Here is an 11,552-nt window from a genome sequence, read left to right on the forward strand (position 1 = left end):
ACTCATCATGGGTGGACCAGATCCTTTGTGTGAAGGTGATATCATGACATTGAGGCATGTAGTCTTCCTTACGTATTAGTCATATGGTTGATCTTATTTGCACAACTTGTCAGTTATCACCATGGCAAAACCCCAGATGGTCTGAGCTTTAAGGCATCAACGTCTAACTTCCATGAACAGTATTTATTACCATTCAAAAGACATCTGAATTGCATCTATGGTATGTATGATTTTTAGTCGGTTTGTAGGTCTACAACTGATATATGAATAGGTGGGTCTTCAAAGGGAACTTCGGTTCCCACATCTATACCCAGTACACCTCCATCAACCACTGACCTCATTTTGACATCTGGATGCAGTTCTCCTCCTTTATTTATCACAGACCTCATCTTGCTATATGATCTGTTAGATCAGCAGCATGCATCCAATGTCGGCCTGCCACTACCTCAGAGGCCTGCACATTTTGAGGACATCGACTTCAACATCACACCACAATTGAACAGATGGCAAGGTCGCCTGCATCCTGACCTGTATTCTTATGATCCAGCAGCTCCAATGCACCCAGACTCACCAATCACTGCCTGGAGAAAGGAGTTTGTGTCTGGTGAAAATCTGACTATGTCTACTGCACTCCCTCAAGCACAGGAACCATTCATACTGCTGCAATTTTCATTTTCAGATGACACTAATTTGTTGCCCACACGCAATCTGTTGCTTACCGGTACAACTCCACTGCTCCATCTTCGCCAGCCTTCCCCAGTAGTTTTTTCACCACAACCCTCTCTGCCACTCTCTTTACCCCTGCTTTCCTTGCCACTCCCTTCACCTGAGCCTTCCTTACCGCTCGCTATGCCTGAGCCCTCCTTACCACTCGCTATGCCCAAGCCTTCCTTACTGCTCACTATGCCCAAGCCTTCCTTACTGCTTGCTTCACCCAAGCCTTCCTTACCGCTTGCTTCACCCAAGCCTTCCTTACCGCTTGCTTCACCCGAGCCTTCCTTGCCACTCACTTCACCCAAGCCTTCCTTACTGCTCCCTCCACCCAAGCCTTCCATGCCACTTGCTTCACCTGAGCTTTCCTTGCCACTCGGCCCACTCTCCTTGCCTGAGCCTTCCTTGCCACTCTCTTCACCCAAGCCTTACCACTTGAAGCTGACCAGGGCACATTGGCACCTGATTTGGAGCCATCAACACTTTTGGAACAGACAGTCACAACTAAGGCTAGGCACTCAGGATGTGAGGGACGTCCCTCAACCCAAGCAAAGGAAGCCAATGAAATTGGCAATGCCAGCCCACAGCGAGTAACAAAAGCAGTGCTCAAGAGGAAGCGGAACTTGGTACAGCCTAGTGCTTCAGAGATGAGGAAAAAATCCCATAAATGATGTTGATATGGGCCTCATACTCATGCCTGCTTGCCTACTATACTAGTATACCCATAACCCTGTCCGAGCTGTTAATATTGAGATTGTTGTTGTGTCCCTGTGAACCCTGCCTGCATCAATGAACTTTGATGTGTATTGTCTACTGCTAACAGTCAGTATTATTAACATTTCACTGACATATGGTGATATATCACGTAAGCCTAGTGAGAGAAAACAGGAGAACCGGGAATCCAATGGAGGCAGCACACATATGAATGCAGGTGTTCTGTGTGCTGTGTGCTGGAGAGGAAGAAGGAGGACGACAGGGGGGAAAGAGTTGTGCATCATTGAAGATGCGTTGTTTGGACTCCAAGCACACTAATTCCATGGGTCAGAAAGGTACTTGTGATATATCACCTCCTAGCACGCGGATGCATCCATGTGCTAGGAGGTGATATCCACTGGCTAGAGTGCCGAGTAGGAGTACTATCATAGCAGGTTATATATCAAGTTTTGTTAACCTACCAGTGATATATCATAATCTCAGAAATGGGCCCACTTCTACTAGGGCTGATAATATATCATTCACATGGTAGTATGATGTATCATAAAATTCAATATACCAATCTCTGGTGGTAGGTGATGTATCATAGAATTCAATACATTGATCTTTGGCGGTAGGTAATGTATCACCCTCTGTGACTGATGTATCATCATCTTACAGTTTCACTCAAAGGCCAGGATGTATCATGTACCTTCTAAAATGATAGGTAATTAATAGATCATAATGACACTATTGCCTGGGAATTTAACGATTCTATCTCAATGTATGCGCATTAGGGTGCGGTCAAATAGTGTTGGAGATCTTTTACTGGTATCATAATGGTCACATGTTGTAATGTGCCTCAGAATCATTTTGACCTAGATTATGAGCTCATTACCATACCTTAGGCGGAGTTTCAATAATATTACGAGTCATTCTGATGCAATTCTGATTCTGAATCGGATAAGCCTTCAATATGCCTTATTGATAGATTACCACTCCAATCAACTTGCTCACCGTTCATCTGCTACTGATATACATAATGATGCCCAAGTCAAAACAACAGGCATCAGACCTTGTGATGTGCGATTGATGTGGGGCGAATGTCTGCACACGCAGGTTAGGATCTCATTCAAAGTCTTGTGCAAAGAAAGAACAGGAACGGCTGGAAGACAAGGAATTTGCTGATATAGTTTGGAAAGCTGAAAAGAAGGGTAAGCACTCAAATCAGTTGTATGATGTGCTTGATAGATAGATGAAATTTTTTTCACAGAACTTTGTGATAATCTAAGATGTTTTGAGGACATGCAGTCATCTGCTGCAGGTGAGCGCTTATGTTTTCAATGACTGTACTGCACTTTTTATACTGATTGTAATATAGCAGGTGCCACTGCTATCTGGGCAACAGATACTGATATGTTCAATTTGAATTCATTCATAATGTACTAACAGTGTGTGCCACCTGTTAGATATTAATATGCAAGGGTGATCACCTCAATGACACCCACCAATGGACCATGACACAGTGTTATCCGACTTCCACAACATCAGTCCTGATTTCGACAATGCTGATCACAGTCCCAACGAGCCTGCTCGTGAGCTTGATGATATCCAAGTTGAATACCATCCTCACAGCCAACTCCCCTCCACTGTACATTGCTTCTCTGAGTTCTCCTGCAGCTGCCCAACGGAAGATTATGTACCTCGTAACAGTTCACCATGGGAGCCCTTTCGCACATGGCTTGATTTTGAAATAGCAGAGATTGCACTTGAAGCTGTGATGACAAAGGATCAGACCAATCGCCTACTCAATGTTGTTCATCAGGTTGTCAGTGGCAATGATACATTCACACTGCAAAGTCACGACAAAGTTTGCTTGCTGTGGGAGCTTGCTTCATAGCAGTATACCAAAGTAAGTACTATCTACAACTAATAATTGTAACAAGCTGATCATATAGTGCGCAGTTTCAGAATGATAAAGTGTTTGTTCTGCATGAACAAACAGTGCACAAATTTGACATGCACTACCACCCTCTCTGGAATTGGGTGCTTGACTTATTGTGAGACAGACATCTTGCCCCTCACTTTGTATTTGACGCTCAACATCTTTCCAAATTCAACAGAGAAAGGTTTGTCCACTTCATAGATGAACCATGGACTGCTGATGCCTTTTGGAGTGCACAAGTGTGTTTTGAAGCTTGATTCATTGTCTGTCCTTTTAAATTAATAGTACATCACCAAACTGTTGTGACTTTTAAATTAGTCACAGCTCCCCCTGGTGTGGGGAGTACTCCCACTGAGGTGTAAAACCCTGTTGATTCCGCATCATCTCACATCAGTTCCGCATATTCCGCACATTCTGTGTTTCCCATGCATCATCCAATGTGTTCTGCATTCCCGTGCATCCTTCAGAACTTGCCTACACTATCCGATATTCCCATGCATCGTCGGACAACCTTCACATGTCCTGTCCCCATCCTTCCAGGTTCATTGGTACGCTGTATCTCTCTTCCCATTGCTTCTAACATTATCCAGATTGCATTGACACATGCCCTTATGGCATGGACCCCTATTGCAGAGTATTGCACCCATGTGCACTGCCTGCCTTCACTTCTGCTTCCTGAGAAATTTACTACCTGTACCTCAGTGTTCCTTGAAAATAATCTTCCCTATAAGTAGTGGTACTCAGGGCTTGGGTGTTTTTTTTATCAAATCTCATCTTTTACCTTCCAACTTTTCTCCGACTTTTCCTTCACCTTACTAGAGGACCGCTTTGACTTATGCCCACTATCAATCTAACCTTGTGATATACTTCCTTCGACTTGATCCACAAGTTCCGATGAATCTGTATGTTCTGCATTGTTTCCGTTTGAGTTCTGCTTCATTCCGATTCATTCCGCTTGATTTCCACTTGTTCCACTTGAGTTCCACTTGTTCTGCTTGTTCCGCATTTTGGCGGATCCTCATCCTACCTGTGGTAGGGTTGATTATGGTCGTTTAGGCAGAGACTAGCACTCCCCAGTAGCAATCCCCTTTAGGGTCGAACATGCTTGTTCTCAAGTAAGGCAGCAGGCAGCAAAGACCCAACTTTGTAGTAGATTGATTTCTCACTGCTGCACTTGTTGTACCCACAACGGCTCTTTGCAAAAAATCTACCTTCAACGCACAAATTTCAAGAATGTTGCTTCTCAGGTTCGTCGCCTATAACTATATCATCTTATAAATTCAGTCTAATCATGGTTTTATCATTACAGATTCTGTGCTATGATGAATGGCTTCTGACCTCAACATCTATGTGTACTGAACTCAATGAACTTGACCAGTACAATCAACAAGATACTCATGATACTGAGACCAATGAAGCCCTGGGTGACACTGGAATCTCCAAGCCAAGGGTAGATTCTACTACTATACATGTGCATTTAGGTTCAAGGCAAGGCAATCACTCTTTTTCGGATATCATGCACTCACACGGGACAGACAGGGCCTTCACTGACTTTTGGATGAAGCTGAATGGTTTCTTACCACAAAATAACATTCCCTTGCCAGACAGAAGGCACATTCATCTGCACGCAGAGGATATGGTATGCTAATTTACTTCACCCAATTGATAGTACTGATACATTTCTATCAGATTACCAAGTTTTGGTTCTTGTGGGTAAACTATGAATCAATGATTGACTGGCACCTGCACCGAGACTTGCTTCGGTGCAACTCACAATTCTATGGATTGCCGAGGTACAACTGTGTCATGGTGAAAACTGCCGACAAGCAATTTTTCGCTCGCCTTGTATACATGTGCAGCTGCTTGATTGGTGGCACTGATTTCCCTCTCACCCTTATTCATCCCTATGATGTTGGTATTGCCAGTAGTCATTGAAGACGAGATAATGATATCTGAATATGGCATGTACGAGCCAAACCTCGCTCATCCTCTGAAATCATTTCTGTCTGGTCAATTGTTTGGGGCGCTGCTCTTGCCAGCGATCCTGAAATGGCTGGAGATTACTTTGTCATTCACACTGTGGACACTGACATGTTCCTTTGAGTCATGGCTCTCCAAGCTCAATCATTGTGAACCAGGCCATTCTCAGTACTAGTATGTTTTGGTCTCCTCATCCTTCCCTTGCAACAATATTTACATGCTGGTCCTTCACAGATGTACAATGACTTTTGTACTAGTAGTAATAGTATTTCCTGCTATCCTAAAGCAGAACATTGCCGTGCTCTACCAGATGAACCTGTTCACCCATTTGCATAAAATCTGTGCAGTTCCAACAACCAAAGAGCTTCTTCAATGCAGTTCTGACAATTGCAGAGCTTCTTTGACACAGCTCTGACAATTGAAGAGTTTCTTCAACACCTCCAGGCCAAGTACATGTGCTTATACTCAGTCCAGGAACACCACTGACTTAGTCATTTGTTCCTCAGAATCAAACACTGTCTTTGCAGTACTGGGACTCAAGTGGCAGGCTTGCACATCAACAATGAGAAGGCGAAGATTATCTTACCCCTGGACAAGTTGACCATCACAGAGTCACACTTTGTCTGACCCACTCTTACAGACGATGAGTGGATCAAGGTTGAGGTTGCAATGAAGGATCTTATATTGGCAGTAAGTACAAGCGGGGGTGAGTGCAATGTAATGATGGAGACTGTCTTCTCCAAGGTGCATGAGAAGACTGACCTGACCCTCCTAAACTGTCTCCTCCATCTCATTCTTGATCACAACTTGGCAGACTACATCACTGCAAAGAATGGCACGGTGCTAACCTACAAGGACATGGCACACATGAACACATTTGGTCTCATCTGTGGTCCTCAGTTCTTGACCTTTGTCTTCTAGTACTATGGTCTTGTCCTTGATCTCCTCATTCTTGACTTGTAGCTAGTGAAATGGCAGGTCCTCCTCAGATGCCCAATAATTTCTTGCAGTATCACAACTCTGTGACAGATACTCATCACCCCATCCACTTATACTCCCATTACATTGATTGCTTGCACATCCTCTTTCACTTCAGCGCTGATGAGGCAAGGAACCTCATCCAGCGCTATCTGAGTGCTAACCCTGACCCAACTAACAGCAATGTTATTGGGTACAACAACAAGCGCTGCTGACCTCGAGATTGTCATATGCGTCTCATCAAACATGACATCAACCTTGGAAGAGCAGTCTTCTGGAATGTCAAGAACAGCTTGCCACGCTCACTCATAACCATCGAGTGGGAAGACACCTTTGTCAGTGTCTACTCGAAGGACAACCCACAGTTGTTGTTCTCAATATGCAGCTTTGAGGTTTGCATCCTACCCAAGATTAGGACGATGGGTGGTGAGCAGTTCTCATTTAAGGACTCTGTGTGGAACCTGACCAATGAGCAGACAAAAGAGAGAACTGCGCAGGTGCTCCTCCATGTCCCCAATGATGGTGTCCAGCAGTTCAACAACCTTATTCGTCAGGTCCTGGTGAGCTCCAGCTTCACCACTTTCTTGAAGATTGTCAACAAGTGGAACACTGCTCTGATCGGTTTGATGACTTACTATTGCAAGGCTGTCATCCACACAAATGAGCTTTTGGACTCCCTTGTCAAAGCAGAGAACAAGATTCAAACCCATGTCAAGATCAGCTTGAACAGTAAGATGCCATCCCATTTCCCACCTGTTGTCTTCTACATGCCAAAGGAGCTTGGTGGTCCTTGGAATGCTTTTGATGGGTCATGTTCTCATCCCACAAAGTGATTTGCGATGGTTCAAGCAAACCGACGTTGGAGGTTTGTTCACTCACTTTTTTGATAACCATTCTCTCGCTCATGTCAATTCATTTGAACAGTTACACACTTCCATGCTGGTATGACGCATGAAGAGGACCAGTTGATTCCGAACTTGTACAGCCATGGGAGGCAGAGTTCTTGGATTCAGCTCGTGTTTGGTCTGAGAGGCCAATGCCCAGAATTGTCGCCTCACTCTTGGAGATCTGTAGGATAGCTGGGACCGTGATATTCCTCATATCAACACCCTCTTCCAAAAGGATCATCACACTTTGGTGTATGACCAAGGTTGGCGTGTGTGTACAGATTGGAAGCAGTACCAGCTGCTGAAACAGTGAGTTACTCTCTAGCTGTCTGGTTTGATTGTCGGCTAATGAAATACCATTACAGCAACTCCTTGTGGTGGACGTCTCAGCACCACAATGGAAAGCTCTGGCAACTGAACAACTACCGTGTTGACACTATTTCTGCACTGGTGTTGAGGGTATCTTGGAGCACATGCTCTTCAAAGGCACTTACTTCCCCACCTGGGGGGTCTCTTCTGGGAGAAGGCATCTGGATTTGAAGAGTTGATGCGATACAGGAGACTTACCAATGCACAGAGGTCCAATCTTAACCAGATTCCTAACCATTGGTTCACGCTGTGGTGAAGTCCAACCATCAATTGTGCCGATGTGTATTGGTCTGCTACTGAAATGGTGATTTTCTCTCTGGCTGTTTGCATTCATTGTTGGCTAACCTGCCAATACTTCTCACTCCTTCCACAGCTTATTATGCTCTGAGCCATTACATCAATTGCATGCATACCAGTATGTTTTGCTTCACCTGTACCATATGAAGCAACTTGAAGGGTCCTCATTCAACAGCCTTGTGTCAATTTCAAATGTTCACTGTTTTACAGATGTAAGTGACCTTATTCTGTCTCTGAATCACAAGATTTGATCTGTCCGCATGTCACTGTGTAGGCTCACAATGTGTACTAGGATCGCACATTGACATGAATCATGCTGCAATGTATGTCTTCTCTGTGTTATTGTTAGGTACCATACCATCTCAAGAGGCAGAGGGGTTGGGGCTTGGCTTCAGCTCTTGCGCTGCACCCTTAGCTGAGTATGTGCCCCGAATTTGGAGTGGGTCCAACATTGTCCAACGATAGGACGAGTGGACCGCTTTGGTCCACTTTGAGGGTCGGGAAGTAAGAGCTACTAGCAGCAGGCCGACTAGGAGTGGAGTGGAGAAGGTGGGGAGTGATGCGGAGGGTGGATAGGAATAGGGGGAAGGTTTGGTAGGAGCGGGGAAGGCAGAGGATAATGCGGAGGATGGGGAAAGGGATAAGGGGAATATTGGTAGGGGCGGAGAATTAAGGGGAGCACTTAGAGCACGGCTCTAAGTCGGAGCAGAGGGTTGGAGGGTCAGAGGCGACAGCAAGTTGAGACTTGTGTCCAGAGGAGGCAAGGTCCTACTGAGAATTCTCACAAGTAGTAACTGCGAGAAGACAAGTAATATTAAGACTGGGGAAAATATCTAAGTACAGGATATGTTATATACTTCTATGTATGAGGCAGTGATCAGGATAACTATGTTGTAAAGCTATGTACCAAGGATATAGTTTGTAAGTACTTTACACAGGCGAAGACACAAGTCGGAGCGGATATCAATATGTACGCGTCGGATCAGTGATCGAGCGGTAATAGGAATTACCGGTGATCCAGAAGTAAGGGTCTATGTACTGAAGGGGAAAGTATATATCTAAAAGGGGAAAGAGGTTCCAGTTGAATGGAGACATTATGGAAGGGGACCAGTTGGGCGGTCAAGTGGAAGTGTAGGGGCGGATGCGGATGATGATTGGACGGAGCGGAGGATGGATGGAGCGGAGGGGGTCAGAAAGCAGAGCGGATATTAATATCGGAGCGGTCGGATCAGGTATATGACAGTTGCAGCTTCTGATTCATTGAAGACTAGCGACATCAACAAACTTATTTTAGGCTTGGCAAAGAAGTATACTTTATCAGGGAGAAACATCTCCCCAATAAAGTCATTTTTCAAACCGACTGTCCTGATCCTCCAGCTGACTTCTCGGACCCAAATCGTTATGCAAAGAAGTTGACAGAAAAGGACACACTTGTCACTGAACTCTATGCATCCATCAACCACATGTGTTCGTCAACCAGGTGCATAGTTTTTCCTATTTCAAGTCATTGTAACTAAAGCCTCATAGTTTGGGAGTGGAATGCAGCAAGCTCATTCTCCATTTCTAAACAGCCTGTGTACTGTTGCAGGTGGTATCTTCAACATGCCAAATGAGTTTTTCATTTCAAAATATGACCATACTTCCCTCCCACAGGTCACAGACCTGATCGGATGGGAAGCAGGCAAGGGAAAAGCATATGATATCTTCAAGGCACCCATACTTTACCCTGCCCATGTCATGAATGAGAAGAAAATTTTCAGAAACTGGACAGTCATTGCAAAGGTAAGTTCTTGTTTTGTTTTGAAGGTTATCAAGGTTGCAATATGTGGAAAGATGACATTGTGTCCCAAAGTGCATGGTGGACCACCTCCCTATGCCAAAATATGGCAGCTTACGAACTGCACTCCTGGGCTGATTGCATTCGGTGTCACATCAGTAGGGTTTTGGTACTCTAAATGTACACTCACACTCATCACGTCCTGCAGACCATCTTTATCCTATCCCCAGATCAGGAATTTTCAGGCGATGGTATTGGCGCTATTTCCTCAATTGCCTATCACTCTATCTTTCAGACAGTCAAGAAATTCATCATCATCAAGTGAACCCACCAGTGCATCAAATCTGTTGTTGAGCAAATCAACAGGTACGTCTTTGATGGTATTACAAAGATGCAGCCATCCAACAATGCTCCATGCACTGTGGAGAACGTCACTGAATCACTTGATCACATGATGGCCATGCTTGATGCCAGTGATTCAGACTCGGACAACAAACCATTGGAATTTGTTGACCTGCCAGTGCAGGCTAATGAAGACACGCACCATTCTGCTGCAACCTCTGGACCTACAAGTGTGGCAGCCATGCCCACTGGTGCCAACACTCTTCGACTAGAAGTTGCAGCACCTGTCATCTGCAATGATCCTGACCCACAGCCTTCTATTTCAACTCCATGTCTCCCAACTCCCATGGCACTACATGCAGAGACTTCGGTGGATACCCAGGATCATCTTGAAGGGAGTGAGGATGTATTACCAGCTACTGCCAGTGGACTTACTGGTACCAAATCTCAGGCAAAGGCATCCAGGGGCAGGAAAAAAACCAAATTGACCAATGATTCTGTAGCTACTTGCCGCTCCTCTTGTCACACTGCGATATAACATTTATTTCACAGTTATACATGCTTCCTGTAACTAGTACAATCTGATCGCACAATGCTTGGCTCCCAGTTGTCATCAAACTTAAATTTGTTATATGTTAGAATGGGCATTAAAATTCAGCTGATAACCTTAAAATGTGCATTGAGACTATGGGGATGCCATGAAAATGCCCATTAATACTCAGTGGGTACCATTAAAATGCGCATTAACACTCAGTAGGTACCATTAAAATGCTCATTACATCATCATTTTGATGTACATAAAAATGGTGTGGTAATGCTCATCAAAATGCTGACTGTTTGACCACAATGTATTATAATGGGCCCGTGTAGTTGGGCCATTTTAATGGATTAAAATGCCATAAAAAGTCAGCAAAGTCAATAAGATGGGAATTTTGGATAGGGGGATGGTCAGTGGGGCTTTGGGGATTGTTTCTAGTGGGATAGGGCTAGGAGGTGAGTGTACTGGCGATGATATCATTGTGTTTGGGCTTTGATCTTCTTCCTCCCCCTTGTGAGGTATTGTCACAACCTCTGCAGGGTCCCAGTAAGTGTTTCATTCAACAGTGACCTTACATTTTGCAGGCCAGAAGACTCGGCAGCCATTCTCACTGGCTTTGTCAATGCCCACCCAGCGACCTTCTTGGACTTGTCCACCAAGCTTGTTGCCAGCTTCCAAATGAATCCAAACCTTTGAGCCCCATGGCCAAGCACAGCTTAAGTCAGGCTTCCTCCCAGTGGCAGCCTTGAGTGGTGTCCCACCATTGAGAGCTCTCATTGGTGTGCTGTTCTTCAGCCACACTGCATGCCTTACAGCTTCACCCCAAAGGGTGCATGGCAAGCCGCTGTCATGGAGCATTGCTCGTACCTTTTCTCCCAGCATGCGGTTAAGTCGCTCAGCAACACCATTGTGTTGTGGCATGTCATGAACAGTGAGTTTTTGCTTGGTCCCTGCAGCTTTGAGATGCATGGTAAAAGTCTTGCCTAGGTACTCCCCTCCACAATTGGAGTGCAATGTCTTGACCTTGGCATTGTG

At 44.9% G+C, this 11,552-nt stretch overlaps 3 protein-coding genes across 3 annotated transcripts; 2 read left to right on the top strand and 1 right to left on the bottom strand.

Moving 5' to 3' along the window:
• Positions 1-233: 233 nt before the first annotated feature.
• EDB91DRAFT_1084750 (uncharacterized protein) lies at positions 234-1,055 on the bottom strand (the record flags this gene model as incomplete). Its single annotated transcript, XM_041315810.1, has 3 exons — positions 234-393; positions 572-660; positions 720-1,055. 3 exons carry the CDS (start codon positions 1,053-1,055, stop codon positions 234-236), a joined length of 585 nt encoding a protein of 194 aa, XP_041173908.1.
• Positions 1,056-6,498: 5,443 nt separating this feature from the next.
• On the top strand, positions 6,499-7,734 carry EDB91DRAFT_1302483 (U5-snRNA binding site 2 of PrP8-domain-containing protein; the record flags this gene model as incomplete). Its single annotated transcript, XM_041324992.1, has 6 exons — positions 6,499-7,090; positions 7,138-7,172; positions 7,232-7,249; positions 7,293-7,325; positions 7,382-7,503; positions 7,560-7,734. The coding sequence occupies exons 1-6, from the start codon at positions 6,538-6,540 to the stop codon at positions 7,732-7,734; spliced, it is 936 nt and encodes a 311-aa protein (XP_041173909.1). The 5' UTR covers positions 6,499-6,537.
• A 1,665-nt stretch (positions 7,735-9,399) lies between these two features.
• On the top strand, positions 9,400-9,962 carry EDB91DRAFT_1058090 (uncharacterized protein; the record flags this gene model as incomplete). The annotated part of the gene is made up of 2 exons (XM_041314132.1): positions 9,400-9,795; positions 9,846-9,962. The coding sequence occupies 2 exons, from the start codon at positions 9,400-9,402 to the stop codon at positions 9,960-9,962; spliced, it is 513 nt and encodes a 170-aa protein (XP_041173910.1).
• Positions 9,963-11,552: the final 1,590 nt, after the last annotated feature.

This window comes from Suillus paluster (genome assembly GCF_016628075.1).
Source record: "Suillus paluster strain FC165 chromosome Unknown EDB91scaffold_58, whole genome shotgun sequence".
Classification (NCBI taxonomy): Eukaryota; Fungi; Basidiomycota; class Agaricomycetes; order Boletales; family Suillaceae; genus Suillus; species Suillus paluster.